General features: G+C 40.2%; 1 protein-coding gene across 3 annotated transcripts in view; it reads left to right on the top strand.

Moving 5' to 3' along the window:
* Positions 1–13,032, top strand: part of scara3 (scavenger receptor class A, member 3) — a 59,765-nt gene extending 46,733 nt beyond the window's left edge. For all 3 annotated transcript variants that reach the window (XM_087981422.1, XM_043685113.2, XM_043685119.2), the window contains exons 6-7: positions 375–1,421; positions 9,642–13,032. In XM_087981422.1, the coding sequence (XP_087837548.1) occupies positions 375–1,421; positions 9,642–10,054 (1,460 nt within the window). In that variant the 3' untranslated portion in view covers positions 10,055–13,032. The remainder of the gene's footprint in view (positions 1–374; positions 1,422–9,641) is intronic.
* The last annotated feature ends 781 nt before the right edge of the window (positions 13,033–13,813 follow it).

Here is a 13,813-nt window from a genome sequence, read left to right as displayed (position 1 = left end):
ATAGATGCACTGGACATTATTTGGAAAGGAAGTAGTCAACCTTTTATTCTGTCCATGAACATGTTGCTAGTTTCTTTGTGAGTATTGGTTATTTCTTGTTAATGTATACTTGTGCTTACCATCCATTTTTTTAGGTCACTGTAAGTGTAGACACTTATTGTTTTTCATCATAATGTCAGTCATAAGACTCAATTACTTATTTGTAAGATCTCCGTTTCATCTTAACTTCTTCGTGAGGACATATATAATCATTTGAATTTCAAGCATTATGGGAAGTAAGCTAGCAGAGGGACAAATCCAATAAGGGAAACAACAGGGGAAAGAATAAAGCAATATAATATTTTTTATTCTCTTCCCCTCCCCGGTTACCCCAGATAAAAAATCCACAAGCAAAAATTGTTCTTCTTGCCATGACGTTTCCCAGTTTGCACAAGAAATCATTGGCTTGCAGAAAGAGTTTGAGGAGATCCAGCAGTTACTGTTGACTCAAGAGCCTGCTCTGGATAAGACTGTCCAAAACCACTTGACCCTTTTGACTGACAACAGACGAATCAATAAGGAGGTTATGCATTATTCAACATCTATTGAACAGATCAACCAAACGGTGGAAAGTGTTTCAGTGCAAGTAAATGGATTGCAAAGCCTTATAAAGGAACTTGATGAGTTTATGAGGAAACTGACCCAGGACCAGTACAAAATAAGGATTAGTGTGCAACACATTAACTTCACCACCAACCAGAATACATTATGGCGTGAAGAAATTCAAAGGAAAGCTGATGAGGAAACGTTAATATTACGGAAGATAGTGGCAGACTGGCAGAACTCCTCAAAAGCTTTTGGAAGTTTGAAGACTTCAATGAGCAGGATGAATGATGTGGTGAAAGGTATTCAGAGCACTCTGGTCACTACACTGCAGAGAGTCTCTCAAAATGCTGAGGTCATGCATGACTTAAGCTTGCAACTGCTAGTGGTGCATGAGCAGTTTGAAAATATCTCCACCTTCCTTGATGACCATGAAGAAAATATTCAGGACATTGTTTATCATGCAAGGTATTATGAAAACAGGACAGCTGAGAGGTTTGAAACCATTATGGGGCGAATGATTTCCCATGAAACTGAAATTAACACCATACTGGCCAACATCAATGCTACAAATAATCATGTACACAGCATGATAAAGTATATCAGTGATGTGAGGACATCTTGTTCAAGTGGGATTGGAACACATTCAGAAGAACTTTACCATCTCAACAATTCCCTGACCATTATTCAGAGCGCCACCGATCTGCTACGACAGCAGTATAATCTCCTAACAGCAACAGTGGAAGAGGAAATAAGCAAGCTTGCTGTTGTAATGGAAGAAATGAAAATTGTTGATGCACAACATGGAGAGGCAATCAAAAATGTCACTATTTTAAGAGGTGAGTGGCTTTTAATCATTTTGTAACATCAGAATAATGTAGTATAACTGTGTTACATTTGGTAGTCACTTTGGCTGAAGATGCCAGTGTAGAATACAATCAGAGCTGAAAATGTGTTGCTGGAAAAGCGCAGCAGGTCAGGCAGCATCCAAGGAGCAGGAGAATCGACGTTTCAGGCATAAGCCCTTCTTCAATTACCAAACCTCCAGGATTGCCCTGGAGTCTCCAGGAAATAGAGGTGAATTTGCTGCACAATAACCCAGGAGGGAAAAAAAATCATAGGGACACTTTATGAAAAATTATGCACTTTTATTTAACAGTATAAAAATATTAGGCAAAGCTAAAGGCTGATTGATAGTCCATATTCAGCTATTTGAGTCATATAGCTATTACGACCAGGTGAGGAGGCCTCTCAGTTGACCGCAACAAAGATGTTGATTTCTTTTTAGCCACAGCTATATTTTAGATCACAAATACAAAATTCAAGAACCAATAACAAGGTTTTATTTTATTAGTTTCCAATTCCAAGAAAATAATAAACTCTGACATCAAAGACACACACAAACACAGATGGAAATATACAATGGAGAGAGTGTCTAACACAAGAAGGAAGATTTAAAAAAAAACATAGTTTAAATGTCCTTAGAGTTCTTGAGGTGTAAGTTTTAGCTTGAGTCTAGAGCTAGTTAGTTGATCTTGTATTCACAGCAGTAGTAAAATTTGCCATTTAAGTTCTCAGTGAACAGATGGATCTCCATTTTGCTTGGTCATTCACAGAACCTCTACAGTGTGGAGCAGGCCATTTGGCTCACGGCGTCCACACTGACCCTCTGAAGAGCATCCCACCCAGACCTATCCCCTTACCCAATCCCTATAACTCTGCATTTCCCATGGTTAACTCATGTAGCCTGCACATACCCAGACACTATGGACAATTTACCATGGCTTATCCACCTAATGTACACATCTTTGGACTGTGGGAAGAAACCAGAGAACCCGGAAGAAATTCACACTGACACATGGAGAATGAGCAAACTCCACACAGAGAGGCACCCAAGGATGGAATTGAACCTGGGTCCCTGGCACTGTGAGGCAGCAGTGCTAACCACTGAGCTACCATGCCATCCATCATCACGCATTGTCCCTGAGTGGTTAAGAGAAAACAAGGGGAGAGTGAGTCTTCCAGTCCTACTGTTTCCATTTTTTCCTTTCTCTCTGTTTTGCCCAAAAGCAATTACTTTAAGTACAGATATTTTATGTATTCCCATTTCTGGCTTCATTGTTTTTCCATGCTGATCATTTGCAAATGACTTCCATCTCCAGTATGCAAAACCTACTAAGAAAAAGGAACACTTACTCGATCAGGCCCAACTGGCTGACTTCATTACAATCACCACATCTGCCACTACTGGGCCAGGCGATACTATCACTAGAATCTTAATCCGGAAACTCAACTGTTCTGGGGGCCTAGGTTCAAATCCTGCAGATGGTGGAATTTGAATTTAGTGAAAAAAATCTGGAGTTAAGGACCTATTAATGACCATGAAACTGTTGCTGATCAGGAAAAAACCTATCTGTCTCACTAAAGTTCTTTAGTGAAGGAAATCTGCCATCTTTATCCAGTTTGACTTCTATGTGACTCCAGACACGCAACAATGTGGTTCACTTTTAACTGCCTTCTGAAAGGGCCCAACAAGCCACTCAGACTAAGGGCAGCTAGGGAAGGGCAGTCGGTGAGGCCCACCAGTGAATAAAGAGCAAGTTACTGCAATGGACCCACACACAACTTATTCCCAGAGGCGAAATGAATGAAGGCTGGTCGAGGGGACCTTTTATCAAAGACACTCAGTGCCTGATTAAAGGCGTGGACATAAGGAAGAGGACTGGCCATTGAGAACCATACCATTGCCCTTGCATTTGAAAGGCCCTGCTCTCCTCACCTTTATAGTCTCCACTCCTGAACCCCCACCCCTCCCTGACACCACGCTCGCCCCAACCTGCTCAAATTTGTCTTGGATCTTGCCCTCTGAGATTGGTCTCTGGACAGCCTCCTACATGGCAGTGTCAAGTGCAGGAGCTGCCAGCTCTGATTGCCAGCAGTTCCTGTTGGGTACGACTTGTAGCCCCAGGAACCCAGCTCCAGGAGAAGGCCCTGCAGTGTTCTTGGAATTGAGCGACTGGCTGAGGATCTAGTAGGGCTCCTCTGCAGAAGCAGATCCCCAGCTGGCAGGTGAGAGCTCACTGCCAACTGACGTTTCCACTCACACATTCCTATGGCCATCCTCTTAATGTCCATAAGTTTAATAAATGTAGACAAATACCTCCCACAATATTGTCAGCGTACATTTAAAATTGTTCCACTCATCTTGTAGGCACAAAAAGCATACAAAGGAAGTGCAGGAATTTAGGAGTACAGTTGGCACAAATTTCGAAGTTGCAAACAGCATGTGTAAACAAGTCGGCTGAGTAAGTCCCAAGACAAGACTGCAGCACAAGGCTACCAAACTTTCCAATAGGGTTACTCTGGATGCCTCTGAAAGGAAGTGTATGGTCTATGTGAAGGTCACACCATTGAAACATTAGATCAAATATGCAAGTTTATTTGGAACAAAGTATCAGGTAAAACATTTGCTAATCTCTGTGGTGGTTAATTAAATCTACTATTGTTGTGATGGCTTGGACTGTTATTATAACCACATAGGAAACAAAAATCCTTGTGCTTTCTCCACTTTTGCACTTGTCGAGGAAGAAACCCAGAAGTGTTGATGGATCAAGGTCAGATCAGAAATGGGAGTATCTTGGGGTCCAGCACAGTTTGGTGATGATGGTGGAATGAGAATTGCTGTGGTGCCCATAGTATGATGTTGAGGTGAAATATAATAGCATTGGAAATTGGCAGGGGGCTGCAGCCAGTGCTGTCAAGTGAGAATTTCTTTTAGTCTACCTATGGAGTAATGGGTTGACAGACGGGTCTAAGAGATCATGATGTATTGTTAATGTAAGGTCACGTGCCTAAGAAACTATTGGAGAGAAACCTCAACGAGGAATGGCTTGTGTGGAGCCATAACTCTGTTGATAGTCTAGAGAGAAAAGGTTATTGTTCAAATTGAAACAGATTATTGTAAAGTCATTTGAGAGACAGTCAGACCCTTGGCCACACCTTCAGAAGGCAAAACCTTTGTAAGGTCCAGAATGCTGTTGTAAAGTTAATGCAGACATTAGGCTTACTTCACAACAGAAGCATGATTATAAGAACAAGGAGGTTATCATGGAGTTATATATAGCATTAGTTAAGCCAAAGCTGGATTTCTGAGTGCAGGTCTGGTCACCATATTACAGGAAGGATGTCCATGCTATAGGGAGACTGAAAAACAGGTTTGCAGGCAATAAAAAGTGTTGCCTTGGCAGTAGCAATTTAGCTAAGAACAGAGACCAGATAGGCTGAGGTTGTTTCCCTTAGAGCAAAGAAGGTTGAGGGGGATCTTCCTGAGGTATACCAAGTTATAAGAGGCATAGGTAGATTAGATAGGGAGAACTATTTCCCCTTAGTGCAGGGGTTAGAACAACGGGCACAGTTTTAAGGGAACAAGCAGAAAGCTTAGAGGTGATACAAGGAAATGTTTTTCACTCTGAGGATTTTGACATTTGGAACTCAATGCCTAAGAGGCTGGTAGAGACAGGAACCTTGAGACATTTAAGAACTATTCAGATTAACACTTGAAATGCTATAGTCTACATTACTATGGGTCATGTGCTGGGAAATGATATTAGAAAAGAAGGATGTTTGAAGACTGGCATGGATAAAAGTGGCTGGATGGCCCCTTTCTGTGCTATGAAAACTCCATGGTTATATAACATGCAAGGAGAAAAATTGAGTCAGAAGTCGAGAAGAGAAGGAGGTTATTCAGTTAGCAATGACTTAAGTACAAAATAGTCATGGAATATCATTAGATTATAAGAAATAGGAACAGAAATATGCATTTGGCTCCCAAACCTGCTTGGCCATTCAATAGGATTGTGGCTGATCTGACACTCCTCACATTCACTTTCCTGCTCTTTTCCCATAATCCTTGATTCCCTTACTGATCAAGAATTTATATATCTCAGCCTTAAATATACACAAATGGCCTGCCCCATAGCTTTCTGTGGCAAGGAGTTCCAAAGACACTCAACTTTCTGAGAGAAGAAATTCTTCCTCATCTCAGTATTAAATTTTCAGCCCTTTATTCTGAGACTATTCCCTCTGGTCTTAGTCTCTTCCATGAGGAGAAGCAGCCTCACAACGTTTATCCTATCAAACGCCTTAAGAATCCTCGATGTCTCCATGAGATTGCACCTCATTCATCTCAATTCTAGAGTAGTGCCCTAAACTGTTTAGCCTTGCCCATAGGATAGTCCCTCCATACCAAGGATCATCCTCATGAACCTTCTCTGAATTGCCTCCAATGAAGTGATATCTTTCCTTAAATAAGGTGACCAAAGCTGCTAACTGTACTGATGATGTGGTCTCACCAAGCGCCTTGTATGAGGTAGTGAAGGAAATCCCAAAAGAAGTCAAGGAGCTGCAGGAGAGTGCACATGTTAGATAGGGACTGGATAGTAAGATAGCGCTTGACCTTTACAAAGACATCACCTCTGTGGGTGAGTTTTACTCAGGAAGAACAGGGGGAAAAGGTAGAGAACTGAAAAGATTGAGAGATATGGGAGCTAGTCAGTTTCTAATAGTAAGAGATTAAAGTATTTCCTTCTGAAATGTTACCTAGGAAAGTGATATCTATGTTCTCTCTACGTTTTTGCTTTTAAGATGGAATGCACTGGTCCAAAGTTGGATGTGTGAAACCTTTGTGTGGGTGATTGATTGGTCAGATATCAGTTCCAGGAGTCGAACACAATTTCTTCTCTTGAAAAATCTTCTTTAAGATATAGCGAGGGACATTGCTGAAATAGAACTTCTGTTTCACTGTTTTGGTGGAAAAAAGTTGATTCTTTGCAAAGAACACAAATACAAGATGTTGGCTGATTTTTGTAGACAGAACGTTTTTTTATTTGGAGCTTGGAATCTGATGTTATGGTCAGTAGTTGTTCTATGGGGCAGTGTTAACCCCTTAACTGCTTGCATTTTCAAAATTGAATGGCTTAAAATCAGTGGATTCAGTACTGTAGGAGTCATGTTACCATGCATCCATGGGAGGTGGGAGTAACAGACCCCATCCAGACAAAATCTTACATTCAAATAAATAACTGTCTATGGTACATCCTGGAGGTGATGTGGAAATTAAAGTATCTTACAGGATAAGTGTAACATACAATTCTATTATGTAGATATTTTAACCTCCTGGAGACAGTTGTGTCTGTAACAGTTTATAACACAGTAGTTAGTATTCCCATTAGAAGGAACACTAGGCATTGGTTGGCTGGCTGACGTTGACTGTGAGAAGATTCTGGAAGTTTACTGCTAAATTCAATCATATGATTTAGCAGCCATTTTTGTTGGACACTTGAATATGTTTTGAAAACAATCATTTATAGAAATGCATTAAAGTTATCTTTCTAAATCCAATCATGACACCAGCAAGAAATTCTTTTCTGTAGCCATTGTGAAGATGTGGGCAAACAACATGTTCCCCGAAGGAAATTGAAGTCAGATGAATTAAGCTGACTTGCAGCGACATCAAAACACACAGATAATTATGTCATTGTTAAATTACTGATTTTTGCATAGTCTTCAATGTTCATTTTCTAACAAAGTTCAATGTGAAAATTCACCACATCACCTTGTTTTTGACATCCCTGTGACAAATGCAGGTCAGGAATCTTTTATCCAAAAATCTTGGGAGCAAATGATTTTTCAATAAAAGATATTTTTCATTTTTGGTTCCCCCTTGCCCACACACCTTAGCTCCATTTGGTTAAAAATGAGGTTCTTTTTAATCAAAGGGCACAATATCAGCGTGTCTGCACGTCAATTCGGGTCCATTCTGATCAGCTTTTAAAAGGCCTCTTATTTTTAAGTTTCTATAATTTTTGAACTGTAACTAAAGGATACCAGAACTAAAGCAGAATTTTATCCTTTTTAAGTTTGTGCGTAATTCTAAAAGAGGGTTAGAGTCATACAGCATGGAAACACATCCTTTGGTCCAACCTGTCAATGCCAACCAGGTTTCCTAACCAGAACCAGTCCAATTTGCCTGATTTTGGCCATTATGTCTCTAAACCTTGCCATGTACCTGTTTAAATGTCTTTTAAATATTGTAACTCTACCTGTCTCTATCACTTTCTCTGTGTGAAAAAGTTGTCCCTCAAGTCCCTTCAAAATCTTACCCCCTCACCTCAAAGTGATACCCTCTAGTTTTGGATCCCCTACTCGGGAAAAAATCTTGGCTATTCACCTTGTCTCTTGCCCCTCATGGTTTTTATAAATTTCTATATAGCCACCCTTGAACCTCCTACGCTTCAAGGAAATAAATTCCACACTATCCAGCCTCTCCTTATAACTCAAACCTTCCAGTCAAGGTGATATCCTTGTAAATCATTTTTACACCCTTTCCAGTTTAACACATCTGTCCCAACTCCTGTATTCAATGCTCTGACCAATACCTTCTTCACCACCCTGTCTACCTATGATGTCACTTTCAAGAAACTATGTACCTGCACCCCTAGGTACTATGTACCTGAACCTGTGTTCAACAACATTCCCAGGACCCTTACATTAACTGTGTAAGTCCTGCCCTGGTTTGTCTTACCAAAATGAAACACCTTGCATTTATCTGCATTAAGCTCCATCTGCCATTCCTTGGCCCACTGCTCCAGTTGATGAAGATCCCATTGTACTCTGAGATAACCTTCTTCACTGTCATTATACCACCAATTTTGGTGTCATCTGCAAACTTAGTAACCATGCATCCAATAATCTCATCGAAGTTGTTTATACACATGACATACAACAATGGACCCAGCACCAGTTTTTGTGGCACACCGCTGGTCACAGGCCCCTAGTCTGAACAACAACCCTTTATCAACATCCTTTTTCTCTTACTGTCAAGCCAATCTTGTATCCAATTGGCTAGCTCTCCTTGTATCCCATGTGACCTAATTTTACGAAAATGTCTACCATGCAGAATTGTGCCAAAGGTCTTGTTAAAGTCCATGTAGACATCTACTAGTCTGCCTTCATCTACTGTCTTGGTCACCTCTTCAAAGAATTTAACCAAGTTTGTGAGACATGATTTCCCATGCACAAAGTCAGTCTGACTATCTCTAATCTGTCCTTGCCTTTCTAATTTGATTCACAAACTGATTAAAAATTGGTTTTGTAGTGATTGGAAGCAGGGCCAGTGGATCTTATTGGCTATGACATCCTTGATTGAGGTTGTTAACCTCGGCCACCAGGGAGCCCTGGCTGATAGATATAACCAGGAGATTCAGAATGTCTCCTCAGTCTAGGGACTGGCTTTGAGCTGGCTGGTCTGAGCCCTGGTACTGAACACATGTAGTATAAGTTTCACTGCCAATGTGTTACCATGTATTTAGGCCATATATCCTAATGACTGGTGGAACATATAAAACATGTCTTTCTGACTGTTCCATAGCCGGCAGTGTGTTTGTGTGTCTCAGAACATCAAGGTCAGCATTAAATATGATTCTGTTATTGGGCAACATTTACTGACTAATCCAGATTGTGCTGAGAGTTACATCAGAAACCAGTTCAAAATGACCAGTTTGATTCATTTGCACACACTTGAATTCACATATATTTGCAGAGAGGCCCCTGTTCTGTGTAGGCAAAATTAATTTGTCTGTACATTACATCTTTTTCAATCAGGAAAAGATTATAGAGACTACCACCTGCTGCTGCATTCCACATGGCAATTGCCCAGAGCGGTTGGGGTTTACCTGTATGGTCTGAAATGAATCAATCTGCTAAAATTGACAGCAAACATTTCTTTGACAATCAGCAGTCTTTTATGCTGTATAAATTGTTACCTTATTATATTTAGTTTATTGCATCCCAGTCGTAAGGAGATAAGCTGAAGAGAATCAACTTTGTGTCTCTCTTTAGCAACAGGTTCAGCTTCTGAACTACCAAGCAATTTTCTAAATCAGGCTGTGTAAAACCACAGAGGCAATTGAAATATACATAGAGTCATCTTAATCAGAATGATTAACTTTTCTGATCTAAGTTATCAAAATCCATTCAGATTTATTATATTTTCCCCATAGGTTTGCCAGGTCTGCCAGGACCAAAAGGAAATAAAGGGGAGGCAGGAATAAAAGGAAACGTTGGCCCTGTCGGACCAAAAGGTGACACAGGTGAACGGGGACCCGCAGGAAAGTCTGGCGCACGAGGTTTAGATGGACCTCCGGGTGCTCGTGGAGACAAAGGCTCAAAAGGTCCAATCGGGGCACCTGGTCTTAAAGGAAGTAAAGGTTCTTTCGGGAAGTCTGGCTCACGAGGAGATGCTGGTCCTAAGGGAGACAGAGGACCACCAGGACCAGAAGGAAAGCCAGGACCACGTGGGCCCAAAGGGCAATCAGGTGCTAAAGGAGATCCTGGAATTCCAGGCCCACAGGGACCAAAGGGAGAAATGGGAAATACAGGCCCCCCAGGATCTCGAGGACCACCAGGTCCATGAACAGAAGCATCTTTGTTTTGTTTTGATCTGTTGCACCCTCCTGAATGTTTGTTACATAATTGCGCAAAGAAAAACAGCCAGATTTATGCTTACTTTCCAAGAAATCTTAAAACTAATTAATTGAAACAGATATGGTACACACCATTGTCACATGACTCCCTGGTCACACGTGATAGGTTACCACCAAGTTTATATAATAATTTGTTAAAGATGGCATATAAAGTACCTACTAGGATGAGGCTAATCTTCTTCTCATTTTGACCTAGATCAGACTCACAATCAAATGTCTAGATCAGAGTCATAATCATCCCAGTGCTCAGTTTTAACTGCCTTATTTGAATTGTTCAGATATAAGATGTAACATGACGGAACATTACTTAATGAGGTACCTGAAGGCTGGGAAATCCATAAAGATCCAGTTCACTGTGAATCACTGTCTTTAGGAGAGAAAGACGTAAGGTAGTTGCAACAAAAATAATTGTTCAACATCCCACCTACATAGCACGATTGCAGGACATTATCTTGATATTCAGTTTTGAACTTACAGGCATCCAGAGGCAACCTAGAACGTGTTTTGTAGAAATGAAGGACTTGAAGCTCGGGCCCTTCTGCTCAAATCAGTGTTTGGCAGTCAAATAGCTGGGCCTAGTCCGCTCAAGATTATGAAGTGGTCACTTGTTGACTGATTCTAAAAGGCAAGATTTTAGCAAAAACAAATAAATTCATTTGGTGGTTCAGGAGTAGCAGAAACTGTCCCCAATTTCACTTCATTCTGATTAACCATGCCCCACAAACCTAACTATCGGCGAGAGGTCTAGTATCCATTGTTTTAAATGAATATGCTCCATGTGGAGCTTTAAAAGGTGCCAGCCTCTCACACAAATTAATGTGGCTTGAGTTCCAATTTTGGCTCAGACCTGGGCATCCTTCAGGGACATGTTGTAGGTTCATTGCTGCCACCATGCTAGAATTTATTACCATTGAACTGTTATTCTTGATAATATGACCATATGGTCAGGATCATACCATTTAAAGACTGCTATTTACTTAACTTTAAATGACTGTTATGCGAGATTTTGCAATTTAAGTTAAGCCAGAAATAATTCACCTTTTAAACGTAGGGCCTACAGCAATTTTGAAATATTTTCTGATTAATTTTCAGCTGATTTTGACTCTTTATAAATGTTCTCATCAATAAGTGCTTGCAAATTCCTTAAAGTTAACTTTTCCACATTTCCTGGACAAGTGGTTTGTTCTGAAATTTCTGCTGAAAATGAATCCAGCCGGTAATTACACGGATTATAGGAAGTGTTGTGAGTACACAGTAGTCAGCGTCTGCACAACACGTTGGTCTTCACACTTCGATGCCAATGCTGCCGAGTGGTTGTCTATCCTAAAACACCTCTGGGTGGAGCAGAACTCACTAGATACGTAAAGTCTCTCTATGGGCGTACACTTATTTTTATGCAAACTGAATAAGCTTATTGGAATTTAAAAGGGCCAGTATACCTCATTTTTTGAATCTGCAGAAGACATTTGATCATCTCTCATGGCGCCATGATCACAGTGCTGGAAACCCAGACAGCATGCCTGGAACAAACAGCTTGCAGCTACCTGAGGCTGTCCTCAGGCTTTTTCTGCTGTCGTATTTTGCCCAAGCCCAAGTCAGTGAAACACATACAACACAGTCAACAGTGTGGTGCTGGAAAAGCACAGCAGCACCACGCTCTCGACTCTGATCTCCTGCATCTGCAGTCCTCACTTTCCCACATGCAGACATAGGCAAAACAGAAACAATTGGGGTCTAACATTCCCATGCATAAAACCTTAGATATGTTGCCCTAGATGCTGTGAGAAATAAAACCGTTTACTGTGTGATGGCAAATGATATTTAGATAAATTGAATACACATCTATTGAGAATAGTAATCTTTTCTGCACCTGTAACACGTTGTGTGTTAACACTGATGCAATTTGTGTGACTAAATATAGGAGCAAAAGCAGGTCAACGTTTCTCAGGATTTTGTTTTTTAGAAAATGAGATTTACCTTGGAGTACCAAAGTTCAACACCTTCCAACATTGCAACCCCTTTACCCGTCATGAAAACAAATGAGACAAAATATAATGAAATCCTTGCAACCATAAAGACTCTTTTTTAAATTAACATTTGTTTATTAAATGAATCCATAGGGAAAAAAGAGGTTTTGTATTACAGTTTATATTTCAAAAGATGTGATGTATCCAGGATAGAATTTGCTGAAATTTTCAGACATTCAGAAACACAAGAAAATTACACCTAAGAAGGTGTAAGGTTTATGTTCACTTTCACATTTCAATAGTTATAATTGATATATTTCAGGATTAGGAAAGACTAAAGAATAAATGATACATTATTCATTTTGCATGCATTCATTAATTTGTCATTTTTCTTTTGAAAAATACAAAGACAATTGCTATGACCATGATGTTTTGCAAGTATTGCATACTCTTAAGATTTGCACTGTAACTATAAGATACGTGCAAAGTTATAAACCTGGGAAATGGCCATGTTTACATTTTATGTTAAATGTATTATTGTTTGCTAGTGTGTCAGTTTAACTTGTTAATTACTTGTTTGCTTTAAAATACCCTTTACAGCATATTCAAATGAATGCTACCAAAAACACTCACAATTAAGGATTTTATGCAGGCCATGTGCTCAGTTTTTTTTACTCTTTTCAGTAAAATCTATGACACAGTAAAAACATTAAGGTTTAAAATATTTTAATTGTGTATAACAATCTGAAATACTTTCAAGAAAATAGAGTATTGTTTTATTATAATTGGAAAAAATGAACTGGTTTCCTGAATTTTGTAACGTGTTAAAACTGCAGCTGGTTTGCATGCTATTGTAGTTGTCATCCAACCTATGTAAACATTGTAACTTCTAATTATAGCCAGTTAGCTGAAGTCCTGGCTTAATAAATGCAGTGCATAACTATTATTGTACAGCATCAAATGAGAAGATAACTAAGGTGACGAGTTTTCTCTTATGGGAAGTAATAATAAATCATGACCTTACTTTATAGCAAGAAAGCAGCTCACTGCCAGCTTCTCAAGGGCAACTAGGGATAGCCAAAAAGTCCTGGCTCAGCCAGCGATGCCCACATCCAATAGATATGTAGAAAACAGGAGCAAGAGTAGGCCATTTGGCCATTTTGAGCCTGCTCCACTATTCATTATGAGCATGGCTGATCATCCGATTCAATAGCTTGTTCCTAATCTCCCCCCCACTTCCCCATATTCTTTGATTCCTTAACCACCAAGTGCTATATCCAACTCCTTCTTGAAATCTTAGTTCTTTGGCCTTGAATGCTTCTTGTGCGAGTGAATTCCGCATGCTCACCATTCCCTGGATGAAGAAATTTCTCCTCAGTGGCTAGACTGTGACCTCTGGTTCTAGACACCATGCCAAGGGGAACGCCTATCCTGCATTGACCTTGTCTCGTCATAGAATCCCTACTGTGTGGAAATAGTCCTTCCAGTTAGAATTTTGTGGATTTCTATGCGGTGCTCCCTAATTCTTATGAACTCCAGCGAAATAACCCTGATTGATTCAACCTTTCCTCATACAGCAATCCTGCCATCCCAGGAATTAGCCTTGTAAACATTCACTGCACTCCCTCTACGGCAAGAACATCTTTCCTTAGATAAGGACACCAAAACTGCACACAGTATTCGAGGTGTAGTCACACCGAGGCCCTCTATATTTTCATCCTC

Source organism: Chiloscyllium plagiosum, unplaced genomic scaffold (assembly GCF_037043375.1).
Source record: "Chiloscyllium plagiosum isolate Xiang-an unplaced genomic scaffold, Cpla_swu_hap1 HiC_scaffold_3, whole genome shotgun sequence".
NCBI classification, from domain to species: Eukaryota; Metazoa; Chordata; class Chondrichthyes; order Orectolobiformes; family Hemiscylliidae; genus Chiloscyllium; species Chiloscyllium plagiosum.
The sequence above is the reverse complement of the archived record's forward strand: the minus strand, read 5'-3'. Positions and strand labels throughout refer to the sequence as shown.